This window comes from Geotrypetes seraphini, chromosome 3 (genome assembly GCF_902459505.1).
Source record: "Geotrypetes seraphini chromosome 3, aGeoSer1.1, whole genome shotgun sequence".
In the NCBI taxonomy this organism is placed as follows: domain Eukaryota; kingdom Metazoa; phylum Chordata; class Amphibia; order Gymnophiona; family Dermophiidae; genus Geotrypetes; species Geotrypetes seraphini.
The window spans coordinates 141,511,732-141,537,906 of record NC_047086.1 but is presented as its reverse complement, the minus strand read 5'-3'; the positions used below and the strand labels follow the sequence as shown (position 1 = coordinate 141,537,906).

General features: G+C 42.8%; 1 protein-coding gene across 3 annotated transcripts in view; it reads right to left on the bottom strand.

Annotated features, from left to right (window-relative positions):
* Positions 1–26,175, bottom strand: part of CAD (carbamoyl-phosphate synthetase 2, aspartate transcarbamylase, and dihydroorotase) — a 408,216-nt gene that overhangs the window by 59,881 nt on the left and 322,160 nt on the right. Inside the window, exons 36-38 of one of the 3 annotated variants that reach the window (XM_033937498.1) lie at positions 23,517–23,564; positions 11,871–12,037; positions 4,326–4,400 (exon numbers count right to left, since the gene is read on the bottom strand). In XM_033937498.1, the coding sequence (XP_033793389.1) occupies positions 4,326–4,400; positions 11,871–12,037; positions 23,517–23,564 (290 nt within the window). The remainder of the gene's footprint in view (positions 1–4,325; positions 4,401–11,870; positions 12,038–23,516; positions 23,565–26,175) is intronic. The other 2 variants (XM_033937499.1, XM_033937500.1) reach the window with 2 other exon arrangements.

Sequence of the window (26,175 nt, the reverse complement as noted above, 5' to 3'; positions counted from 1 at the left end):
ACAGATCGTGGCGCCGTGTTGATGGTACATCAACGGTGCCTGTGGTCAGTGTCGTGATATGCCCAGACTGGACCTGCACTGGGAGAAGCTGTGTCGGAATCAATATTTGGAAATGCTCTCCGAGCTCTTCCCTAAGCAAGGCATCTATTTTTTGCTTAAGGGTTAGCACCAGTACGGGAAGTGGAAGCTTTTTTGCAGGTACCGAAGGCTTTTTCGCCAGTACCGTGCAGCAGTACAGTCAAGTGATGAGGAAGCTGATGTAGAGGCACTCACTGAGATCGGGACTGTGTACTTACGGGACTTCTTCGAGGTCAGCATGACTTGACTCAGTGCAGCTTTGACCTACATCTTGGAGGGGGTAGGGGAAGGCTTCTTAGCTGGCTTATCCACTGGAGTCAGTATTGGTGGTTCCACCTGTGTCGAAGTTTTCGGTGTCGCCTTAGTCGGTGACGATGTCGGCTCCCCTTCCATTGCATTACTGAAAAGCTGTTGCTGCTGGAGAAGACGATTTTTTAAAAGTTCTTTCTGTAAAGAAGAGCAGCGCATGCAAATTTCAGGACGGTGCTCGGGCCCCAAGCACTGGAGACACCAATGGTGAGGGTCAGTCACAGAGATAGCCCGAGCACAGCGACCACACTTTTTAAGACCCGTCGGCAGGCGTGTCATGGACGGGAACACCGCCTCAGCCAAATTGAATGTGATGGCTAAGGTGGAGGAAGAGGCACTGCTGGCCCAAAAACCCAGCAGCGAAAAAGAAAAAAGAAAATTTTTTTTTTACTATTTTTAATTAACCAAGTAAAAAGAAGAAATATAGAAAATGACTAAAGTCAGAAACCGCGAGAGCAGGAAGGCAGAAAAAATTTCAACAACCGTTTAAATGCAACTTCTTAGCTCCGCAGAAACTAAGGAACTGAGGGACCGTGCGCCTACGTCAGGCAGGAAGGCACTCGAGCATTCACGGTGCGAGCTATTGCAAACTTTCTGAAAATCTTAAAGTAGTGATGCACTTTTGAAGTGTCTGTACCGGGGCTTCGTCGGTGATATCACCCATGTGTGAGAATATGCTTCCTGCTTGTCCTTGTATAACAGTTTTTATTAAAAGAACACATATATAATACAGTGGTGCCTCGCATAACGGACGCCTCGCACAGCGAACGCTGCGCACAACGAACTTTATGTCTTGATCCGTACAACGAACTTCGTTTCACACAACGAAGTCGCCCGAGCTGCATCCTTCCGCGCAGGCACTGCGCTTAACTGCCCTCTCTCCGCCTGGTTCCCTCTTGCCCCCCCGACTCCCCGACACGATCGGGGCAAAAAGGAGCCCAAGCCCTCTTGCCCCGCCGATTCCCCAACTCCCCACACAATATCGGGCCAGGAGGGAGCCCAAGTCCTCCTGGCCACGGCGACCCCCTAACCCCACCCTGCACTACATTACGGGCAGGAGGGATCCCAGGCCCTCCTGCCCTCGACGCAAACCCCCCCCCCCCCCAACGACCGCCCCCCCCCAAGAACCTCCGACTGCCCCCCCAGCCGACCCGCGGCCCCCCTGGCCGACCCCCACGACACCCCCAACCCCCTTCCCCGTACCTTTCTGTAGTTGGCCGGACAGACGGGAGCCAAACCCGCCTGTCCGGCAGGCAGCCAACGACGGAATGAGGCCGGATTGGCCCATCCGTCCCAAAGCTCCGCCTACTGGTGGGGCCTAAGGCGCCTGGGCCAATCAGAATAGGCCCGGGAGCCTTAGGTCCCTCCTGGGGGCGGGGCCTGAGGCACATGGGCCCAACCCGACCATGTGCCTCAGGCCCTGCCCCCAGGAGGGACCTAAGGCTCCCGGGCCTATTCTGATTGGCCCAGGCGCCTTAGGCCCCACCAGTAGGCGGAGCTTTGGGACGGATGGGCCAATCCGGCCTCATTCCGTCGATGGCTGCCTGCCGGACAGGCGGGTTTGGCTCCCGTCTGTCCGGCCAACTACAGAAAGGTACGGGGAAGGGGGTTGGGGGTGTCGTGGGGGTCGGCCAGGGGGGTCGCAGGTCGGCTGGGGGGGCGGTCGGAGGTTCTTGGGGGGGGGGGGCGGTCGTTGGGGGGGGGGGGGGGTTTGCGTCGAGGGCAGGAGGGCCTGGGATCCCTCCTGCCCGTAATGTAGTGCAGGGTGGGGTTAGGGGGTCGCCGTGGCCAGGAGGACTTGGGCTCCCTCCTGGCCCGATATTGTCGGGGAGTTGGGGAATCGGCGGGGCAAGAGGGCTTGAGCTCCCTCTTGCCCCGATCGTGTCGGGGAGTCGGGGGGGGCAAGAGGGCTTGAGCTCCCTCTTGCCCCGATCGTGTCGGGGGTGCCAGGGACCACACGGAGTCACCCACCGTACCACCCGATTCAGGTAAGCGCAGGTATCGGTGGGTGGCTTATTTGCGGGGGGGTGCCTTATTTTACATTTTTTTCTAAAAAGGGGGGGCTGTCTTATTTGATGGCCCTGCCTTATCATCGGGGAAACACGGTAGAAAAAAAAAAAAAATGAACAGTTAAGTCCCAGTTTTTGCCGCTGAGACTCTGCCCTCTCACTGTAAAATTAGACTCTACTTAGTCTGTCTTTAAATTTAAAAAATGTGTGTTGTTTTAAAAAACAATTATGTTTTTAGATGTATCTAAATAAAAATAATAACCAAAAATTTATCTTTTTTTATGTCATCTTAGCATATTTTATGCTACAGAACGAATTATTTTTTTTAACATGTATTGTTATGGGAAAACGCGTTTCACATAACGAACTTTTCGCATAACAAACTTGCTCCTGGAAAGAATTAAGTTCGTTGTGTGAGGCACCACTGTACTTAAAATGAAGAAAGGATACCCAACATGGGCCGTGTTCTGGCATGTTCACCTACATCATGGGTCCAACGTGATTTTAACAAGCTAAAGCTGAACTACGTTCGACAGCCAGTATATTGATCCTAATTTTCACTGCACAACTTTCATGTTTGTTTCTGTATTATTTATATTTATTATATCTTGCTACATGTACATTAAGATCATGTTATACCTCTGATGCAGGTGGACACATGGAAACATTGCCCATGCTGGTTCCTTTCTTCAATTTAAGTATTATATATATATACAACAACGCCAAACAAAAATGGCAACCTCAGAACCACTTTATGCTCCGTTTATATTTTGTGTCTTTTTTTTTCAATTTAAAACTTCTCATATCTCACCAACTGTATCAAGTTAGAGCAGACCCCACATAGCACTCTAAACCAGTGGTCTCGAACTCGCAGCCCGGGGGCCACATGCGGCTCGCCAGTTACTATTTTGAGGCCCTCAGTATGCTTATCAATCATAAAAGTAAAATAAAACAGTTTCTTGATAATATGTCTCTCTAGCTATAAATTACAATATTATTATTAAGACTTAGCCAAAAGGAAAGATTTATAAACTATAAAGAGTTTTACCTCTTACAAAATTGTTATTTCTTTAATAAGACATTAACTATTTTTTTCTGAGGCCCTTCAAGTACCTACAAATCCAAAATGTGGCCCTGCAAAGGGTTTGTGTTTGAGACCTCTGCTCTAAACTGTAGTCAGTGCCGGTATTGGTGGCAAGGCATAAAATTGAGGCTCCTCTAAACACAGAAAACCTGGAGGGACTTGACCATTTCAAGTGTGGCACCCCCGAGGTCGGTAAGAACAAGAGGGTCCTCCAAGCTTTATCTGGACAGCAAAAGGGACCAGAAAAATTCCCTAACCAGATCCAACAGGCCCAAATCAAACCTCAGAACAGACTGCACAATCTTACTACTTCATCTGCTGAAGACTGAGAAAAGACTGATTGTAAGAGGGACTGTACAGCCCACTTGTATTGTAGCCAAAAGTTAGTGTCTCAGTCTCCACTTGCAGGCAGAGAAGCGTAAACCCATCCGTTTCTGTGCAGGTCTGGAGGGACGCAAAAGAATGGATGAATACAACAGTTGGGAGAACTGTGTGTCAGTACAGCACACTACTAGTACCCTTGTTAGTAAAAGTGTTGGATACATCTGATCACAAGTGTGAACACGAGCATCACTGCTTTGTCATTTTCAGGCAGCACGGTGCTCTTAAGGGACAAATCATCACAGAACTACTTTGTTTCTATGTCTACATCTGCTGGTCGACACACAACTCACAAATTCTGGACTGGCCTGAGGAGACTAAGGAAAAAAAATCATTATAAAGGTAAGACATAATTTCTCTATATTCATATTATGGATGGAGAAAGCAGCAACTAAAGTTAAAGATGACAACATTTTCATATTTTCTCCATGAGTACAAATTATAGAACTAACTAATCCTCTTACCTTGAGAATGTCCAGGGCTCTCTCCTTCTGTACCATCATCCGCAGGTTATGAGCCACATTAAACAGGTGAGACATCTGGAATAAGAAACCAAGTGTTGGTAAATCCACACTGCCCACAGTTTGCCTGGATTACCCTTTTTCCTTTCCTGACTATATACGCAGGTAAAGTATGTGTGTGTGTGTGTTACTTCCATTTTCAAGTACAAGCAAAGCCTGACTTAGAAAGGATTTCCTCCCTTCTATAGGGGGGAGAAGTAAATTTAAAAAGGATTTTCCCATTATTAAACTGCAAGGCAATATGACCTGATTCTATAAATGGTGCCTAACGGCTAGGAGCCACTGGGTATGGTTGTCAACCAACTGCTAAGCGTCTTTTATAGAATTGTGCCTAATGGTGCCTAACTCCCCCTTGCAATCTGTGCAAAACTCTGCTGCATGACTCATCTTAGAACATAAGAATTGCCGCTGCTGGGTCAGATCAGTGGTCCATCCTGCCCAGCAGTCCGCTCATGCGGCTGCTCTCGGGTCAAAGACCAGTGCTCTAATTGAGTCCAGCCTCACCTGCGTACGCCCAGTTTAGCAGGAACTTGTCCAGCTTAGTCTTGAAACCCTGGAGGGTGTTTTCCCCTACAACAGACTCCGGAAGAGCGTTCCAGCTCTCCATCACTCTCTGGGTGAAGAAGAACTTCCTTATGTTTGTACGGAATTTATCCCCTTTCAACTTTAAACAGTGCCCTCTCATTCTCCCTGAAGGGGCACATATATTCCTTGTAAGTAAGTTTTTCTATTCCTTCTTGTGCTGAAACAGAAAGTTTTCATTTTGCTAAGAAACCACAAGGTCATTTTCTCTTTGTGTTCTGAAGCTAGCTACTTGTGCCAAGGTCATTCCTCCTCATGTACTGAATCCCTCACAGCCCGTGTTCTAGGTGAGCGATTCTGCTTCTTATTTAGATAAGAAACAATTTGCTAAGAAAGAAACGACCTTAGACAAAAGGACAGTATTATATGCCATAGTTATGGAAACTTCCCACCAAAACACCCCCTTATGCTTGCTACCTCTTTCTAGTTGCTTTTATGTATCCTGTTACCAAATATGGTCTTTCCTACAGTCATATGCTGAAAAAACTGACCCATGTATAATGCTATAAATATGTATCTAAGACTCATAATAAATGGACATCTCTTTGGGATAAGCTTTTGCATGAGCATCCTTTCTTTCTAAAGAGACTGTCTCCAGATATCTGAGAGACGGCAGAGTGTGGACAAGGCGGTTTTGGGACCAGAACCGGACCAGGTCCGTTTCACTCCCTACCTTGGAGAGTGTGAACAGTCTGTTCCATTCAGTATTTTGAATGTTTTGATCGTGTCTCCTCTCAGTCTCCTCTTTTTAAGGGAGAAGAGGCCCAGTTTCTCCAATCTCTCACTGTACGGCAACTCCTCCAGCCCCTTCACCATTTTAGTCGCTCTTCTCTGGACCCTTTTGGGTAGTACCGTGTCCTTCTTCATGTACGGCGACCAGTGCTGGATGCAGTACTCCAGGTGAGGGCACACCATGGCCCGGTACAGCGGCATGATAACCTTCTCCGATCTGTTCGTGATCCCCTTCTTAATCATTCCTAGCATTTTGTTTGCCCTTTTTGCTGCCGCAATGCATTGTGCAGACGGCTTCATCGATTTGTCGATCAGAACTCTCAAGTCTCTTTCCTGGGAGGTCTCTCCAAGTACCGCCCCGGACATCGCATATTCATGCATGAGATTTTTATTACCGACATGCATCACTTTGCACTTATCCACATTGAACCTCATTTGCCATGTCGATGCCCATTTCTCGAGCTTGATTATGTCACTTTGTAGATCTTTGCAATCCCCCTATGTCTTCACTACTCTGAATAACTTCGTATCGTCCGCAAATTTAATAACCTCACTCATCGTACCAATGTCCAGATCATTTATAAAGATGTTGAAGAGCATGGGTCCAAGCACTGAGCCTTGTGGCACACTGCTGGTAACACTCTTCTAGTCCATTTACCCCCACTCTCTGTTTCCTATGCTCCAGCCAGTTTTTAATCCACGAGAATATTTCATTCTCGATTCCATGGCTTGCAATTTTACGAAGTAGTCGTTCATGTGGAACCTTGTCGAACTCCTTCTGAAAATCCGGATATACAATGTCGACCGGGTCGCCCTTGCTATCTGCCTGTTTACTCCCTCGAAGAAGTGCAGTAAGTTCGTCAAGCAAGATCTGCCTTTGCTGAAACCATGCTGGCTGGTTCTCATTAAACCGTGTCCAACCTCGCTATGTTCGAGCTACCCCTCTCCTTAAGTCACTTCACTGGCTCCCTATCCGCCATCACATACAGTTCAAGCTTCTATTGCTGAACTACAAAGTGTGTTCATTCTGTTGTCCCTCAATATCTCTCCTCTCTTCTCTCTCCTTATATACCCCTCCTAGAGAACTCCTTTCCTCAGATATGCTGCTCTTAGCTTTACCCTTCTCCTCTACTGTCAATTCCAGACTTAATTCCTTTCATTTAGCTGCCCCTTATGCCTGGAAAAAATTACCTGAGTTTGTCTGTCAAGCCCCTTCCCTTGTTTAAAAGCAGACGGAAAACCCACCTTTTCGATATAGTCTTCAGTCCATAACCCTACTTCCCACTGCCCTCCAGCTGATTTAACTGTTCCCCTTAACTGTATCCATGACATCATGTTTGTCTGTCTAGGCTGTTTAGATTGTAAGCTCTTTCGAGCAGGGACAGTTTTCTTCTTTGTGACTCTGTGCAGTGCTGCATGCATCTGGTAGCACTATAAAAATAAAAGTAGTAATAGTAACTCGACTTAAATGCTGATAGATGTCAATGTTAGGCACAGGTATATTAGGCCAAGGTTTTTCTAACATAAACGCCTAAGTCATTCCATACCTATTCTCCACCCCTATGCACGCCCATTTTTCAGGGCCTTGCCGAGTTCCGCATGTAATTTAATCATTTTTTTTTAAATGGCGTTTTCAATTATTACACAAATTAAGCCAATTAAAGATTTCTGAGTTCCACATAGAACTCTGCTAGGTGCTGCCGAACCAGCTGCCTAGTGGTACTTAGCCTAGGCACCGTTTATAGGTTCAGGACCGCCAATAAGCGAAAAGTACTCATTAGAAATAAAATTCAACTCTTTCTGTTGCTCACTGCTGTAGATCCCCACCTCTGCATTTCTGTATATAATTATTCATGCAGGTATTTCTGGTAGCATAGTTTCAGCAGAGTGAAGACTGAGTTGTGATGTACATGAACAAATTCCCACTAAATTTGGAGCAGGTGTAAATTTGTACTTGTGCATTTGCATACTACTGGGGCTGGGTATCTATTTTATAAAGGCACATATAAGGTATCTCTTTGGACTTTCCACATAGGTGTCTTGCTACAAAATTTATTATGCCTTTATAGACACAGGGGATACAGGCCCCCTATTAGCTATTTGCTGAGGACATTGATCAAATGTCTGTATTAAGGATATTGTATTTACTATTGTATGTGCTATATTATGCTACATTCCTGTATTCTCATTTCTTCTATGATATAAGATACTGTGGGTCTTTTATTAAGAGAATACAGTGATATATATAACGAAATAACATTACGCTACTGATTGGTAGATAGATACATAAATGATATTTTAACACAAAAAAAGCATAAAATAGGCTACGTTGCATTAAAAAAATGTAAGCTGTAGCAATGTTTGGAATCAATCAGAGATGAGGCAGTTAGACAGTGTTCTGAGCTGTAGCCAGCTAATGGCAGAGATAAATATAATGGAAGGTGCAAATGATTTTCAACTTCAGTTTATACCAATTATCAACTTAAGGAGAGCCCATAGCCAATGCATTTTCAGAATAGGCACAATAAGCAGAGTCATGGATTAAGTTTAAAATTATTAATCCACAAGGCATTGTAAAATGATCCACCTACAGACCAAATACAGTGTGAATTTTTATAGACAATTTGTATGAGTAGAATAAATGTAAAATCCAATAAAGATTAAGTTACTAAAAATAAAGAAAAAAAAATTAGCTGTCAAGGCTGTTTAAGTACTGAAAGCACCAAAAGCAGACACTTATCCACAGGGAACCACAAAAATACCCATAATATATCTTGTAGCAAAGGTCAAAGACTTAACAGATGTGGACATATGACTTCTACTAGTCTGCCTTCTTGTGGTGGTATAGTGCAGTTACTTACCTGTAACGGGTATTATCCAGGGACAGCAGGCAGATATTCTCACAGATGGGTGACATCATCCATGGAGCCTGCTATGGACAGTCCAAAAGTGTAATATCACTCTTCAGTGTAGTAACTCTTCAGAAGTCTTGAGACAGCCTGTACCGTACATGCGTGAGTGCCTTCCTACCTGAAGTTGATTTGCGGGACCATCAGTTCAGTAGAAAAGTTAAGACGCCAACTAGGGGAGGTAGGAGGGTTGTGGGAATATCTGCCTGCTGTCCCTGGATAATACCAAAGAGTGTGTAACCAAAGGTTTATTATTGAGAAAAATGTGAAAAGCACTGATGGCACTGAGGTGCACTGACTTAAGTAGTCTTTAGTCCAGAGTTGGAGAGATGGAAGAGGTAGTCCAATACTGATAACAGAGTCTAATACTAATGATATGTATCTGGAAGTAAAGAGTGATGGTTACACCATGAGGAGAAATGGTAAAAGCGCTGTGTGGATTGTTTCCTGGTAGTGTCTATGATAACTGATACTGGAGCAGAGAGATCAAATTCAGCTACTCGGTTGGACACCATTGTGAAGCTAGAGACCATTGGGGATCTCTGAGGTAACATGTACTGTAGATACCATGTGACCTAGTAGACGCATCATTTATAGAAACATGATGGCAGATAGAGGCCAAATGGCCCATCTAGTCTGCTCATCTGCAGTAACCATGATCTCTTTCTCTCTCTGAGATATCCCACATGCCTATCCCATGCCTTCTTGAATTCAGACAATCCCATGTGCCTATCCCATGCCTTCTTGAATTCAGACACAGTCTCTGTCTCCACCACCATGTCTGGGAGACTGTTCCATGCATCTACCACCCTTTCTGTAAAAAAGTATTTCCTTTGATTATTCTGGAGCCTATCAACTCTTAACTTCATCCTATGCTCTCTCATTCCAGAGCTTCCTTTCAACTGAAAGAGACTCATGTGCAGGTATTTAAATGTCTCTGTCATATCTCCCCTCTCCCACCTTTCCTCTAGCAGGAGTGTCCAACCTGTGACCTGAGGGCTGCATGCAGCCCCGTGAAGTATTTTGTGTAGCCCCGGTCAAGGGTGATGCAGTGTCTCTGCTGCCCCCGGGTGTTTACTGTCTTGCCGGCTCCCTCCTCTGTCTTGCTGCAGCGTTTGCGCGGCCCCAGAAAAATTTTTTTGGGGCCAATGCGGCCCAGGGAAGCCAAAAGGTTGGACACCCCTGCAAGTATACATATTGAGATCTTTATGTCTGTCCCTATATGCATTATGATGAAGACCACGCACCATTTTAGTAGCCTTCCTCTGGACTGACTCCATCCTTTTTATATCTTTTTGAAGATGCGGTCTCCAGAGCTGTACACAATATTCTAAATGAGGTTTCACCAGAGTCTTATATAAGGGAATCAATACCTCCTTTTTCCTCCTGGCTAAACCTCTTCCTATACACCCTAGCATCCTTCTAGCTTTCACCGTCACCTTTTCAACCTGTTTAGCCACCTTAAGATCATCAAATACAATCACACCCAAGTCCCACTCTTCTGTCGTGCACAAAAGTTCTTCACCCCCTAAACTGTACCGTTTCTTTGGGTTTTTGCAGCCCAAATGCATGACCTTGTATTTCTTAGTCTTAAATTTTAGCTGCCAAATTTTAGACCATTCTTCAAGCTTCACTAGGTCTTTCTTCATGTCATCCGGAGTGTCTACTCTATTGCAGATTTTGGTATCATCTGCAAAGAGGCAAATCTTACCTGACAGCCCTTCAGCAATATTGCTTATAAAAAAGAACAGGTCCAAGAACATAACCTTGAAGCACACCAGTGGTAATATCCCTTTCCTCAGAGCAATCCCCATTGACCACTACCCTCTATCATCTTCCACTTAACCAGTTCCTGACCCAGCCCTCCACTTTGGGGCCCATCCCAAGAGCATTGGCATTGAGAAGACACTTGGTTGCAAAGACAAATTAGAGTGTCGCGTCTCTGCTGAGGAAGGTAAGAATTAGTGGTATCCAATAATACTCCTATGAATTTCAGCGTCTGACTTGGTTGGAGTTGGGATTTCTGGTAACTGAGCGCAAATCCCAAGAGATGGATGGTTGAAGTCATACTGTCTGAGAAGATTGAATTGAGGATATTTTTATCAACCAGTCATGCAGATAAGGGAAGACGTGAAAGCCGTAAAAGCGGAGTGTTGCAGCTTCCACAACAAAACATTTTGTAAAAACTCTGAGTGCTGAAGCTAGGCCAAATGGTAGCACTCTGTACTGGAGATTGCACATTCCTATGTGAAAGAGGAGGAACTTTCTAAGGGCTGAAAGAATAGGGATATGTGTATATGCTTCCTTGAGGTCCAGAGAGCAGAGCTAGTCATTCTTCTCTGAGGGGATACAGAGTGCTCATGGATAGCATGCATTTCTTAATATTCTTAGGAGACAAAGCCGATGGTGCCAACGGAGCTGACACCAGACGGGAGGCTGGTGCCAAGGTTGATGCCGATGTTTCTGAAGAATGGTTCTTTGATTTTGAAGAAAATGACATGGTCGATGACAATGGGGACCCAAAAAGTTTCTCTTACTGCAACAGTCGAGCCTTCAATGAAAGCTTTTGAAGCATGGAACAGTGGAGACAAGCATTGACTTAGTGCTCAGGACCAAGACACTGGAGGCACCAGCTGTGTGGTTCAGTGATGGAGATGGCCCATTTGTACTGAGAACATTTGTACTGAGAACATGTTTTAAATCTACTGGAGGGTTTGGACATCGATGGAAAAATAGCCTCAGCAAAGTCAACTGACTCAATTGTACTGGTGGTTGAGTAAAAGGGAGTCTGAAAAATGATCAATGCAGTTGGGCTGCCTAAAGGCCTCAGAAGTCAAAAAATGAAGAGCTTCGACAAACTTAAAGGAATTAAAAGAATGAAGAAATTAATGAAGAAAAAAACCTGGAAAAATAACAGGAAGACACGAAAAAAGCGAGTACAAATGTGCACTTGGAGACACTATAAGATACAACTTCTTAGCTCTGTGGAAGACTAAGAACTGATGGTCCTGCAAGCTGATGTCAGGCGGGAAGGGACTTGTGCATGCGCAGTATGGGCTGTCTCAAGACTTCTGAAGAGTTAAAGTGATATTATGCTTTTAGACTGTCCATATTGGACTCCGTGGATAACGTCATCCATCTGTGAGAATATGCTGTCTGCTTGTCCTGGGTTATTGCATGTATAGTTTTAATTTTGTAATTGAGTTACCTCATGGAAATATAATGAAATAACAGGAGTTTTGAAGAAATAAGACAAAAATATTACCTGGTCTTTGGAAAACTGTTTAACTGAAAGGACATGCTGCCCAATGAGGGGATGCAACAGTGGAGAAGTCTGTGGATGGGGGAGAATCTGCATAGGCACGTTCTGTGGGGAGGGCATCCTGGGTAATGGAGGAGGGTACAAGTAACCATCCTGGATAACTGCTAGGTCTAAAAATAATTAAAACAATTACATATTATACAAATATTAACATAAAGGTTAAAGTGAAGCAAGGCCCAAAAATTAAAGCTCAGCTGAAGGAACTATTTTGCTATCAAGAATAGACTTCTGAAATCCAGTTTCTGACATAGGAGATAAAATTGACAGCAATGGCAGTACAAAGCCCATATCATCTATATATCTCAGCCAGAGACAGTTTTACTAAGCTCTAGCTGAGCAAGTTGGGGAAATTTAGCTAATTTATATCTAGTTAATTAACATGTTTCTTGTGTTACATGGATGCCAGTGACATTTCTAAATCACACTGCCTGCTGTCAAAAGAAGGTATCAGTCAAATCCCATATGATCAAAATGACCTGAAAACCCTCTGCAGATAGTAGCATGTTTCTCTGAACCCCTGATACAAATTTACTAAATTGCAAAGATAGGATTGTATGTGTATGAACTATAGTATACATATAAAACATTACAGAAAACAAAATTTCAACTAACAAATAGTTTGTACTTTTACCCAGCTTCTCCACTTCTCCCACCCCCACCATGTCATCTGTGCTGATGTATAAAACAGTGAAGCCAATATTCAGTGTTGGCTATCCTGTTAAGGACATGTGGATATCTTGAACCATATATTTCACTGTCATATCCAAATATCTTAGTGAGACTGAAATTTGTGGCCTGAAGATACAAGCTCAAGTTATTTGATATACCGCATATATAAAACCAAGGTAAATCTAATCGGTTTACAATAAAATGTTATTTAAAAAAGAAAATAAAAGCAAAAATAAAATAAGAAGGGGAAGGGAACAAAAAAAACAAACAACAACACAAAACTTCCGGCTGCTATATATATATAGTCAAGATATTTAGGGAATGGTGTCATTGCCACTATTTAGCTAACATTTTGGCTTATTTCCAGAAGTTTCCTGTCCTTTATCTAGATAAGTTACCTAGGTAACTTAAGGAGTTACCAGGGGAAGTACTTAGGTTTAAAATTCTGGTCTGCCAAAAGGCTAAGTTTTGGCTGGACAATGGACATCTCAAAACTGATTTTGAATACCTAGTAAGTAAAATATGGAGGAAGAGGGCTCAATGTTCAAAAGAATGGCTGCCATATAGAGATTAGTGGATGATATTTCAGTAGAACCGCTGAATGTTTATGCCTAAACTTATTTATCTATTTATTTAAAAAGTTAGGACAGCTAATCATGTGGGATCCCCTAATTAGATAAATTTTCTTTTTCTTGAATATCACTGCTATCTGGACAAATTTAGCTCTTACCCCAGGAATGCTTCTGGTCAACCAAAATTTGAGAATTTGGCACCTTGGCAGAAAAAAAACAAACCAAAACAAAAAAAAACCATGGTATTGATGCTGACTGCATAAGTGTTTTTGAATACTGATCTAATGTAATGTAATGTAATTTATTTCTTATATACCGCTACATCCGTTAGGTTCTAAGCGGTTTGAAGAAAATATACATTAAGATTATAAATGAGAAGTAAGAAGGTACTTAAAAAATTCCCTTACTGTCCCGAAGGCTCACAATCTAACTAAAGTACCTGGAAATTAATAAAGAAGAGAAAATAAAGATGGTTGAAAAAAGAAAAATTCTATGTGAACTTATAGGATGGAAATTAAACTGACAGTGAAGAACTGTATGAAAAATACATATGAATGCAGTTAGAGAGGGTAGGTTACAATCTATTTATGGTATTTGTTTAATTAATTATTTTAATTAATTAATTTAATGATATTTTTTTTCTATTTATTGCCTCTTCTTGGATATGTATTTAGCTTAAGATACATTGTAGTGTTATATGCTTGGGAGACTAATCCCCTCACCCCACTTTATCAAGCTGCACTAGAGATTTGTAGCATGGGCCAGTGAGGTAAGTGCTCTGATACCCATAGGAATTCTATGAGCATCTACAACGCCGACTCACACTAAAAACCTCTAGTGTAGCTTGATAAAAGGGGCTTATACCTTGTTAATTAAAAAAACAAAACTGTTACATGGTCAGGGTCTGAGTTGAGAACATATTAATAATAATAGCTTTATTTATATACCGTCATATCTTTCAGTTCAAGACTGTTTATAAGAGAGGCTGCATGAATGCAGCAAAGTTACATCATAAGCACGAAGTAGAAGTAAATAAAGAGATGTGTAACTAGAGAATGACACATGGAAAAATTTGTCCCCATCCCTGCGACCACTGTCCCTGCCCCTGTAGCATCCATACAAGCCTCAGTACTGCAATATTTAGCTTATTCCTTCCTTATAAATCAAAGTTCTGGCTGCTGAACTGCATAAAGAGATGGTCTTGTCCCCGTACCCGCAGTGAGCACTTTTTCCCCCCCACCGTTTCGGCGGGTTACCCGCGGCTACCCGTGCGTAACAGCCACCTAGTCATTCTCTACTTGTAACGTAATTATATATAGCAGGAGGTAGGAGCAAACAAGTAGATGTAGAGCAAATTGTTTAAGGAGTTTAAACTAATTTGTCAAATAAATGGGTTTACAGTGATCTTCTGAATGATTTGTATGATGAGGAGTTAAAGAGTAAGTCGCTTAGAGTATTGTTCCAGATTTCTGCTTGAAAGGAAAATGTCTTGTCGAGGAATTTTTTGAATTGGCAGATAGATGCTTTTAAAATAAAACTGGGAAATCCAAAATGGCTTTCGCAGCAGCGTTTTGGTGCTAATGGACAGACCGTGAGAGCAAAACTAAAAGTTCAAAAATGCTTAAAATAGGATTTTAGAGGTGGGGACCCTTGGGAGAACTCCAAAAAACCTTAGTTTTGCCAAGTTCTATCCCACCCTGATTTTTCCATAGACAGTAATGAGCTGTACTCACAAAACTGCCACGTGCTGTGCTTGCATCAACTTCTCACTGCAGCTGGAAATGGAGAAGGAATTTCTACCTCAGACAAGCAAAGGTGGCTCCAGTGGTTTCTCTCTTTGGGCTGCCTTTTATTCAGGTTCCAAAACCTGAAACCCTCGACCCCTCATGCTCCCACATGATTCTTCAGGGGGGGAATACAGCCAACCTCTGTCAAGCCTCCTGGCCAGTTGTGATATCTAATCAGCCTGCACTCAAGTGCATAACTCCGAAAGGTGAGCATCGCTCCCAGAGAACTTATTTCTGAGTTCCAAGTGTTAGAGCAAACTGGCCAGGCAGGTGCTCTTTTAAAAGTATGGCCCTCCTGGCTTCAGACCAACATCTGACCCTTCTCCCAGACAGAGCTGTTTCAGGACTACTGGGAATTGCTTAGCACAGGGAGGTCTTGAATAAGAATGGATTAATACCTGAAAATAACAAATCTAATGCAGAGCAGAGGAAAAGACACCTTCACAACTCACTTGTAGAAGACTGAAGAAAGGGCACTGCCCAGGGAGACAAGGAGGCGGAGCTGAGAAGAATGACTGATGCCTTCTACAATCCAACTTGCGAGTTGGAGTACACAACCCATCTTTAAGAAATTGTATGCGCAGGAAATTTCATTACATGCCCTGTTTGCATGGATAAAAAATATTCTGATACAACACTGATGGCATTTCAACTGTGGGCCTGCTTTGGGGCTCTTCATCTAAAATCCTTCTATCCATATTCCACTTCTCAGAGGCTACTATATTTACCAATTCAGTACAGAAAAGAGGTAATTCCAGCAGTTTTGCACTAGTCAGGAAAATCAATTCATGGACTTTTTATATCAAATGCATGTTTTCCATCTGAAGGTATATGGCCTCCTGGTAGACTTATCGTAAGCTGTCAAAATAATAATAATAACAGTTTATATACCGCAGTACCGTGAAAGTTCTATACGGTTTACAAAAGATTAAGCAAAGGTACAAATTGATTGACTTTAAGAGGGGTGGAAGAAAGAAAATTAATAGGACAGGAAATCCATTGTTGAGGAGAAAATGATCAATAGGACAAGTTAATTGCTATTGAGGGGAGAAAGATGAGTGGATCAGTTGTCTAGATGCTTTAGGAACAGGTGTGTTTTTAGACGTTTCCTAAATTCCTCATAAGTAGTGGGCGAAAGCAATTGTTCTAGGTCTTTACCCCACGATGCTGCCTGGTGTGAAAGAAGGTGTTCATGGTGTTTTTTCAGTTTACAACCTCTCATTGGGAGGGAAATGAAGTTGGAATGTGAGCTTCTCTTGTGTCTGTTGGCTGAGAAGGAGAAAAGATCAGTTATGTATTTAGGGGCAAGTCCGTGTAGTGCTTTAAAGCAGAAGCAGGCGAATTTAAACTTTACGCGTGCCTCCATCGGCAGCCAATGCAACTGCCGGTAGTAGGGTGTCATGTGGTCAAATTTCTTTAGCCCAAAGATCAGTCTGACTGCTGCATTTTGCATCAATTGTAAACGTCGCATATTCTTTTGGGAAATTGCTAAATAGGCGATGTTACAGTAGTCAAATAGACTTAGTACGAGGGATTGGAGGGTTCTGAATGCCGATGTATCGAAATAAGCTTTAATGGATCTGAGTTTTCAGAGAGTAAAGAATCCCTTTCTGATTAAGGAGTCCACCTGGTCTTTCAAGGTTAGGCATTGATCCAGAGTTACACCTAGTATCTTTATGGTGGGCTGGAAAGGGTAACTAAGTTTATTGATACATAATGGTATTTTGGTGTCAAGCGGATGTGGTGAAGCAACGAAGAATGTCGTTTTTTTCTGAATTAAGTTTGAGCCTAAAGTTTGTCATCCATTGCTCCATCACGTTTATGGCTTCTGAAGCTTTGGGAATAGTTTCAGAGACAGAATCAGCGAATGGGATGATAATCGTAAAGTCATCTGCATAACTAAATAGTTTTATCCCCAGATGGGTTAGTTGCGTGCCCAGTGAGGACATGTAGACGTTGAAAAGCAATGGGGATAGTGGCGACCCTTATGGCACACCGGATGGATTGCTCTAGGTGTCGGAAAGCTTATAATTAAAACGTACCTGATAGGTGCGGGATATAAGGAAGCCACAGAACCAGTTCAACACCTCATCCCTGATACCAATAGCGTCTAGGCATTATAGCAGTTTCCCGTGGTCTACCAGATCAAAGGCTGAACTCATATCGAATTGCATGACCAGGGCATTGAGGCCCTTGCTAAACAGTAGGCGCAGATTGTCTAAGATAGCCGCAATTACTGTCTCTGTACTGAATAACGGTCTAAAAACGGATTGAGTTTCATGTAGGAGAGAGAATTGATTAAGATAATCCATCAGTTGGGTGTGTACCAATCCCTCCATGATTTTTACAACAAACGGAATGGATGCTACCGGTCTGTAGTTGGATATTAGGGCTGAAGATTCTTTACGATTTTTTAGAATTGGGGTTATTATTATGTGACCATTATTAGAGAGGAACTTCCCATTTTTTAGGTTGTGGGCCAAGTATTGCATCAGCGATAGTTTAAATTCTAATGGTGTATTTTTATATAGTCTGGTGTAATTATTCCATTCTAAATCTTGAAAGGAGCTCCAGATCATGTCTGCCGGTATATCATTTCCTTGGGTGTTAGCTATTTATGAAAAGGACTTTAGACATCTGAGATGCAGAGAACCAGCTATTTTCTTTCCACTCAGAAGCCAAAGTGTGATAGAGATCAGAAGGTGGAGTGGAGATTGGGAACCAGAACATTTGGAACCAAAGCAATGTTAGGACTGATGATTATCTCCATCAGGGAAAAGCACAACCAATGTCTTCTTCTGTAAGAAAGGGGGCATAAACACCCATTAATCTGTCTCAAATCTCATTTATAAAAGACATTGGATTAAAGTCATATAGTTCACTTGTTACCCAGCAAAGAGAGTAGGCATCTATAGTAAAGTCAGCTGTGTTCTCCTGTAGGGTTACCAGACATCAGGGAAAACCCAGACATGTCCTCTTTTCAGAGGACTCTCTGGGTGCCCAGACGGACTTTCCAAAACCCGGAGTTTGTCTGGGTTTTAGAAAGCCGCATCTGGAGGGCCTCTGAGCATGTGTGGATGACATCACATGAATCTGTGCATGCTCAGAGACCCTCCAGACGGAGCCTGGAGGTCGGAAAACAAAGATGAGGCTTTGAAGGGCAGGGCTAGAGACAGAACAGGGTGGGGCCAGAGGCAGAATGGGGCGTGGCTAGGGGACGGAGCTGAGTGGGGCCATGTGTCCGGGTTTCTCTGGACAAAAATCTGCTAACCCTATCTCCTGGAACAAAATGTTTGCTCATTAGGGGAGCCACAAACAGATCCACCTTAGATTCTACCCTCAGGCACATTCTGCCTAGCTAAATAGGATGACTTCTGTACCATGCACACTAAGCTGGATTGTAGGCAGGCATTCCTGGAAGAACATTTAGGTTAAGGAAAGAAAATAGTATGTACATTAAATGATATCTTGAGGTTGTGTGCATGCTAATTTCCTTCCCTGGCTGTCTGCACAAACAGGTACAAACGCAGGTACTTTTAAAGCACAGTGTTTATACCAATTTTTATTTTATTTTTTAATGCTTTATTTATATTTTTAACAACTGACAATTTTATAAGTCAAAAAAGCAAAAACAGCCTGCAAAATGAAAACATCAATACAATGAACTTTATTGCCTTTTCATTATTTCAGGAAATAAAAATTAACTGCAGGTTGTAGTTTGTCCATCATATATATGAAGATGGTGCTGAAATTTAACATCAATATAAGTAAAAAGGAAAACTAAAGATGAGGCTATACAGTTTCTAAACTTTACTTTACCGAGCTATCAGACAGAAACATAACTCACAAAATAACAGATTGACCTTCAGAAGAATTAAATTTGGATAACTGTTGCGGCTCATAAAAAACATATCTGTTTTCTTTATATACCAAAACACACTTGAAAGGATATCTCAAAACCAAGGTTGCTCCCAACTGGATAACCTGAGGTCTCATAATCAAAAACTGTTTCCTTCTCTTTTGGGTAGGACGAGACACATCTGGATACATTCTTATTACATTAGACAAAAAGGGAACATCTTTGTATTTAAAAAACAGTTTAAGCATTCATTCTCTATCAGAATCTATAGCAAATTGTACCAGTAGAGTAGCTGAAACCTGAACCTCAGTATCCGGCTTCTCCAGGAAATTGGATAAGTCCAAACTATCAGCAAACAAATTCTGCTGGTTGGAACTTCTGAGACTTAATTCGTCTAGGTAAATAATATATTTTGGACAGCGATGGATATGAGGCCTTTGGTACCTTCAGAATCTCATTCAAATATCTTTTAAACATAACTAATGCAGTTGTTGAAAATATTTTTGGGAAGTTAATAATCTGAAGATTACACCTCCTAATAGAGTTTTCTATCATTTCTTGTTTAAAGTGCAAACTTGTACTATCTTTGACCCAAGTCAAAGCTTGTGTTTCCAGAGTCTTTATCCTGGTTTCAATATCTTCCAATTTATTTTCCAAACTTAATACTTTAGTCTTAAGTTCCAGATTTTCTGAAAGCACCGTAGTGCACTTTGAGGAAAGTTGCTCCATTTGATTTCCCATGAGATTTGCAAACTGGATATCGCCTCCCAAAGTGACTCCATATTAAAGACCTTTGGTCTCTGTAAAGTGGCAAACAGCTCTGGGCCCTTCAATAGAAGCCACAGTACCTTTTGCCGCAATAGTAATCGCTGAGTTTTCATGAGCTTGTTCCAATTTCCCCACCGATTGTAATAATGATAGAGAAGACTCCCCCTGCCTCCATTCAGGGGCAACCATCCCACCCTGCTGGGTCAGCAGGAGAACACCCTGGGCTGGTTCAGCCGACATCAGCTCCTCCAGTGCAGTGGGATGAATCGGCGGTCTCCACTCTTCTGGGAATAGGGTGGCCCCCTCAAAAGAGAATTTGCGTGCCTCAGCTTGCGCGCCCTCTCCAGCTGAGGTAGAACCCTCCAGTTTCTGTGTTCGGGAGCTACGCTACACAAAGAGATCCATCGGTCCAGTCTATTCTGTAACTTTCTCTTCTGGGAACACCTGGATCTTAGATTTTCTCTTCACCATTTAGGCAAACAGGAAAAATTTTTGAAAAGACCGTGACAGCGTCTCCATGCAGAGCTCAAGCCGCCATCTTGGGTAGGCACCGCGCTGTGTTTATACCAGTTTTTAAAATTAAATATGACTAGTTTCTGTTTGAAGTACATGCATTAGAATTACAGGCAAAGCAAAGTAATAAGATAGATGTCCCAAAGCCAAAAATCTGTCCTCATTTTGATTTACTTTTAAATATTCTGCTCTTGCACCACTCATTGAGGGTTTCTGCTGCTACTGATGAGGTTGCTTGGATGTAATCATAGAACGAAGCAAACCACATTCTGTTCAATTTTTCTTTTTTAATTGAGGGACTTTGAGAAGGGCTAGGTATGAACCTGTACTCTCCACAAACCTGTAACTGAACCAATACTATGTAATCATGCTGTTTGCTTCAACACTGTATACCATCTTGAACTGAAAAGGTATGACGGGATATAAATAAAGCTATTATTATTATTGTAATAACCACATAGCCAAACTTGGCTCAGGATGCAAAACAAAGATAATGCATCAAAATACCTGATTTTGGGGGAATGGGAGTATGAAGAAAGAAAGTGAGGAGAAAGGGAAAGTGGGAGAAAGGCAAAGTAGAAAGATAAAAATGCTGCCACTGTATTTTTATTTAACTTGCTATAATAAGTTTGGTAACAACTGCATGACTTGCTAGAGCAAACAAAGGTCCCGATTCACTAAAGTCAGCGATCAAACCGAGCTGATTCACAAAACGGCCCATCGTGTGCTTTTCCCCTCAATTGCCCATTTTCCTTGGCTATTTTGCATTGGGTTTTACAATTTTAAAACCCGACTGCTGCAGGGTAGGATTAATTTTCAAGGGCCCCTAGGCACACAAGTTCACTGGGCCCCCTGCCTCACCCCAACATGCCCCTTCCCTTGCTCTACCCCCATTTATTTACCCATTTTCTTATTTACTTCTTTATTTCTTTTATTTTAAAATTCAAAACAAACAACAAAGATTACCATACCAGTGTAGTTTTTCTTCTATGCAACCTCCAAACATCTCTGAACAAATCTCCCCTTCCTTCATAGAGGAAGAGATCTTCAGCTGGCAGGGCTTTGGGAAGCTCGCCAATTTATATTTTGCATGGAACATGGTGGGAAGAAAATTTAGCGCCCATCATTTTATTGGATTAATATATTTCTCAATCAGCTTTCAGAGGTTAAAACCTCTTTCTTCAGGTCAGTAAATTATACTGCTGTTACAGTATCCCTATCCTGACCTAAGGAGTTATGGTCTCTGAATTAGTAAAAAATGTATTAAAATTAGTCCAATAAACAGAATCACTTTATTTCCAATTTCTATTCTTGAACGATTATCAACACAGCTCCAATAATACTTTATCCTAAAGCAAAAATAAATAAAACAAATAGAAATTTTTTTCTACCTTTATTGTCTGATTTCTGCTTTCCTCATCTTCTCTTCATTCTCTTCCATTCACTGTTTGCCCTCTCTCTGCCTCTTCCATATGGCATCTGCTCTCTTTCTATGCCTCTTCCAGAAACTGTCTGCCTCTCACTTCTATCTCTCCCTCCCCCCCATTGGTGTGGCATCGATCTACTTCTCTCCACTCCCCCCATGGTGTGGCATCTGTCTTCTTCCCTTCTATCTCTCCCTCCCTCCCAGCAGATTTTAGAATCTCTCTCTCTCCTACTTTTCTCCCCTCAGATCTGGTATCTGTCTCCTTCCTCCTTTCCTCTCCCCAGGTCTGGTATCTGTTTCCTCCCCTTCACTTGCTCTGACATCTCTCTCTCTGCTCCCTTCCTCCTGTTCTTCCCTGGTCTTCCTTCTCAATTTATTTTCTGCCTCTGTCTAAATCCTTTCTTACTATTCAGTCCTCAATTACCCTCTTTCATTGTGTCTACCTTTAGCTTGCCACCTCTTTCTCTCACCCCTTCCAGTATCTAACTCTATTCTCTTCTCCCAATCCAGCATGTACCCTTTTTTCTTTCTCCTCCTCAAGTCCTTCCAGGGTCTGCTCCCCTCTCTCATCTGCCTTCCATTCAATGTCTGCCCCCCTCCCCCACACTTCCATTCAGCATCTGTCCCCCTCTCCATCTACTGTCCACCCTCTCTCGCGCCCCTTTCTTCCACTGATCTCTCTACCCTTTCCATTCAGTGTCCGCCCTCTCTCTCTCTCTTCCATATGGCATCTTCCCTCATTCTATGTCCCTTCAATAAACTGTCTGTTCTGTGCCCCTACTTTCCTTTGTACAAGATTCATTTCAGCTTCATCCCTTCTCCATTTTTCTGCCTCCACCCCCTTCCCCTATGCTCCGGCATCTCTCTCTCCTCCTTTCCTTCCCACTCAACCCCATGGTCTGGCATCTCTCTCCTTTCCTTCTATCTCCCCCTCTTCCTCCATGCTCTGGCATCTCCTCTACTTCCTTTCTCTCTGGTTTGGCATCTATCTCCTTAGTTTCCATTCCCTCCCCCCATGCCCTGGCATCTTTCTGCTCTCATACTATCTCTCCCTCCCTCTCCATTATCTGGCATTTTCTCTCCTTCCCTCCTTCCTTTCTCTCCCTCCTCCCCCCCTCTATGGCCTGTTATCTCCTTTCCTTTCCTTTCCTTCCCCTCCCCTCCCTCCCATGGTCTTGGCATCTCTCTTCTCCTCTCCCTTTCCTGGAATTCCTTCTCCCTCCTTCCCTCTTTCTCCCTAATTGGATGCAGCTGCATTTCTCCCCCCCCCCTCTGACTTCCTGGTGAGGTGAGGTCAGCTTTCCTCCCTTCCACTCCTTCACTGCTCTCTTGCCCACCGCCCGCAAGCGAACTGAACCCAGGCCGTGGGGCTCTAATACTGCATGTGCAGGCTTCCCTTCTCGTCCGAAACAGGAAGTTACATCATTCCTGTTTCATTGGAGAAGGGAAGCCGGTGTACGCAGTGTCAGGACCCCCATGCCTGGGTTCAGTTCGCTCTAACACTGTGTGCGCCGGCTTCCCTTCTCTGATAAAACAGGAATGACGTTTAAGTCGCGCAGAACATCTGTCCCATTAAAAAAAGCTGAAGCACTGACAGCAGTGACAGTAGGCTACTTCTTCTGTCACTACTGTCAGGGCTCTGCGCATGTCTCAATTGCTCACTGAGCTATTGAGTCAGTGGGTTTGCATGCAAACTTGATAGTGAATCAATTGCTGTTTGAAAATCAGCCAGAGAATTGGCCAACAGCGAGTGAGTCGCTATCTTTAGTGAATCTAGCCCAAAATTTCTGTTTGAATTGTAGAGAGAAGAAAGGGAAAGATCAGAGAAAAGGGTGGAGACAGAAATTCAAGGCAGAGCTTGATTTCTGTGGACCAGCTGAAGAACATGCAAATAAGATGAAGGAAAACATGCCACAGAGACAGAGGAATGTATATATGAAATGAATAATGCATGTTCTCTACATACAAGTAGTAAATCAATATAGAATGGCACACCTGGCTCTGCTGGTTTCTTGGTTGACTTTTCCTTTAGCTCTTCAGCTGCTAAATACAGGCATGCATGATGAGAATGCATAAAAGATTAGATTTTAAAAACCACAAATGAACACAAGTTGCATAAATTGAACATTCAGTCCATGAATGTCTACCAAGCTCTGCTCTTCCACATGGAGGGCAATTTCTAAAGGGATGCCTAAGTGGAGCCTATGTATCTTTAAAATACTTCCAGATAAATTTGATTAATTTTAGCATGCTAATGTCAAAAGTTTTTTGTAATATCACTGTCTGTATACAGTCTCTTCCTCTGTAAACCGCTCTGAACTGCTTGTGGTATATAAAAATAAAGTTATTATTATTATTATTATTCTATAATGGAGGGTAGGTGCCTGCTTTCCTTTACAGAATACTAGTATAATTCAATACATAGGCAGCGGAACGCTTTTTGTTTTTTTGGGGAGAGGGGCCTAAAAGCTCTGCCCCAGAGCCCACCCAGTCTCCACCCCCATAATAGTACTAATTGTAATACCATTTTTCCATTCATTTTTCACATATACACACAATAAAATCTTATTAACAACAAATAATGGTTAACCAAAAAATTAAACTGCACTTAGCCTTAGTCACACATGTATGCAAATACAGGACCATAAACTAAAAGTACCAATATATACAAACAAAACTCTAAGATGCAAGACTCTACATATAGTACAACCCCAGAGAAATAGAAACAAATGCATTTCTTCCTAAACAGTGCAAAATATAGACAGTAGATGTAAATTCTCAAAACTGATACATTTCAATTATTAAAATGAAAATAAAATAATTTCCCCTACCTTTGTTGTCTGGTGATTTTATTTTTCAAACCATCTTTTCCCAGTCTCTAGCTGCACTTCCTTCTGTCTGTGCTCTTAACTGTGTATCCAGGGCCTACTTATCCATTTGCTGTTTTTATCTCCTTCTTCACTTTATGCCCTACATCCATCTTACACAGAAACATAGAGTATGACAGCAGATAAGGGCCGGCAGCCCAACAAGTCTGCCCACTCAAGAACCCTCCCTCAACAAATCTGCCCACTCTAGAATCCCCTCTCCCATGAGAATCCATCTTTTAAGCATAACTCTGTAGCAACCCCATATGTTTGTCCCATCGTTGCTAGCCTCGACCACTTGGCGTGGAAGACCATTCCATCGATCAATCATCCTTTCGGTGAAGAAGTATTTCCTGGTGTCAACATGAAATCTCCCCCCATTAAGTTTTAGTGGATGCCCTCTTGTCGCCGTGGGACCCTTGAGAAAAAAGATTTCTTCCTCCACTTCAATGCGGCCCGTGATGTATTTGAATGTTTCTATCATGTCCCCCCTTTCTCTGCGCTCTTCGAGAGAATATAAGCGCAGTCTGGCCAGACGTTCCTCATAAGGGAGATCTTTAAGTCCTGAAACCATCTTAGTGGCCATTCTCTGGATCGACTCCATTCTCTTCACATCCTTTTGATAATGTGGCCTCCAGAACTGGACACAGGTGAGGTCTCACCTGTGTCCAGTTGTATGACATCAGGTAGTATGACATCAGGCTTTTGGCTGATGAAGCTCCTTCTGATGCAACCCAGCATTTGTCTAGCTTTTGCTGAGGCTTTCTCCACTTGATTTGCAGCTTTCATATTGTCCCGGATGAGTACTCCCAAGTCACTTTCTGCAGTAGTTCTTGCTAAGTTTTCACCGTTCAAGGTGTTATGTCCTGCATGGATTATTGTTTCCAAGATGCATTACTTTACATTTGTTGGCATTAAAGTTTAGTTGCCAAGTACTGGACCATTTTTCCAGCAGAAGTAGGTCCTGCTCCATAGTGTTAGGCCTGGTTGCACTATCAGGTTCCTTTGCTCTGCCCACAACGTTGCACAGTTTAGCGTCATTGGCAAATAATGTAATTTTGCCACGAAGTCCCTGAGTCAGATCCCTTACAAAGATATTAAACAGTATTGGGCCCAAGACCGAGCCCTATGGCACTCCACTGGTCACTCTTGACGTTTTTGAGGGTATACCTTTTACCATTACCCTTTGAAGTCTGCCGCTAAGCCAGTCTTTTACCATTAACTTTAGCATTAACTTTAACATTCAACCTTCTTCCATTTTTCTGCTTTCTTCTCAAAATCTATCTACTTTTACATGTCTTCCCTTCCCTTCCTTTACCATCTATCCATATGTACCATTTCCTCCCTCTTTCTTCTCCCCTATTCCCATCTAGCCACAAGAAGCATTTCTTCTTAACTCTTCCCTGCCACACCCATTGCTGTGCATCATTTCTTCCCTCTGTCTCCCCTTCCCCTCCATCCCTGTGCACCATCTCATCCCCTTCTCTCCCTTTTCTGTGGTCAAACATCTCTTCCCCTTCCCCCCTCCTACGGTCTAGCATATTTTTCCTCTCCTTCCCATAGCCTGGAATCTCTCTCCTCTCCCATGATCTGGCATCTCTCTCTCCTTCCTTCCCTCTTCCTATGGTCTAACAACTCTCTCTCTCCTCTTCTTTCTGCAGTCTGGCATCTCTCTCCTCTCCTTCCTGCAGTCTGGTATATCTCTCTCCCCTCCTTCCATTCCATTCCGTGGTCTGGCATATCTCTCTCCTTTCCATTCCAGTGACATCTCTCTCTTCCCTCCTTCC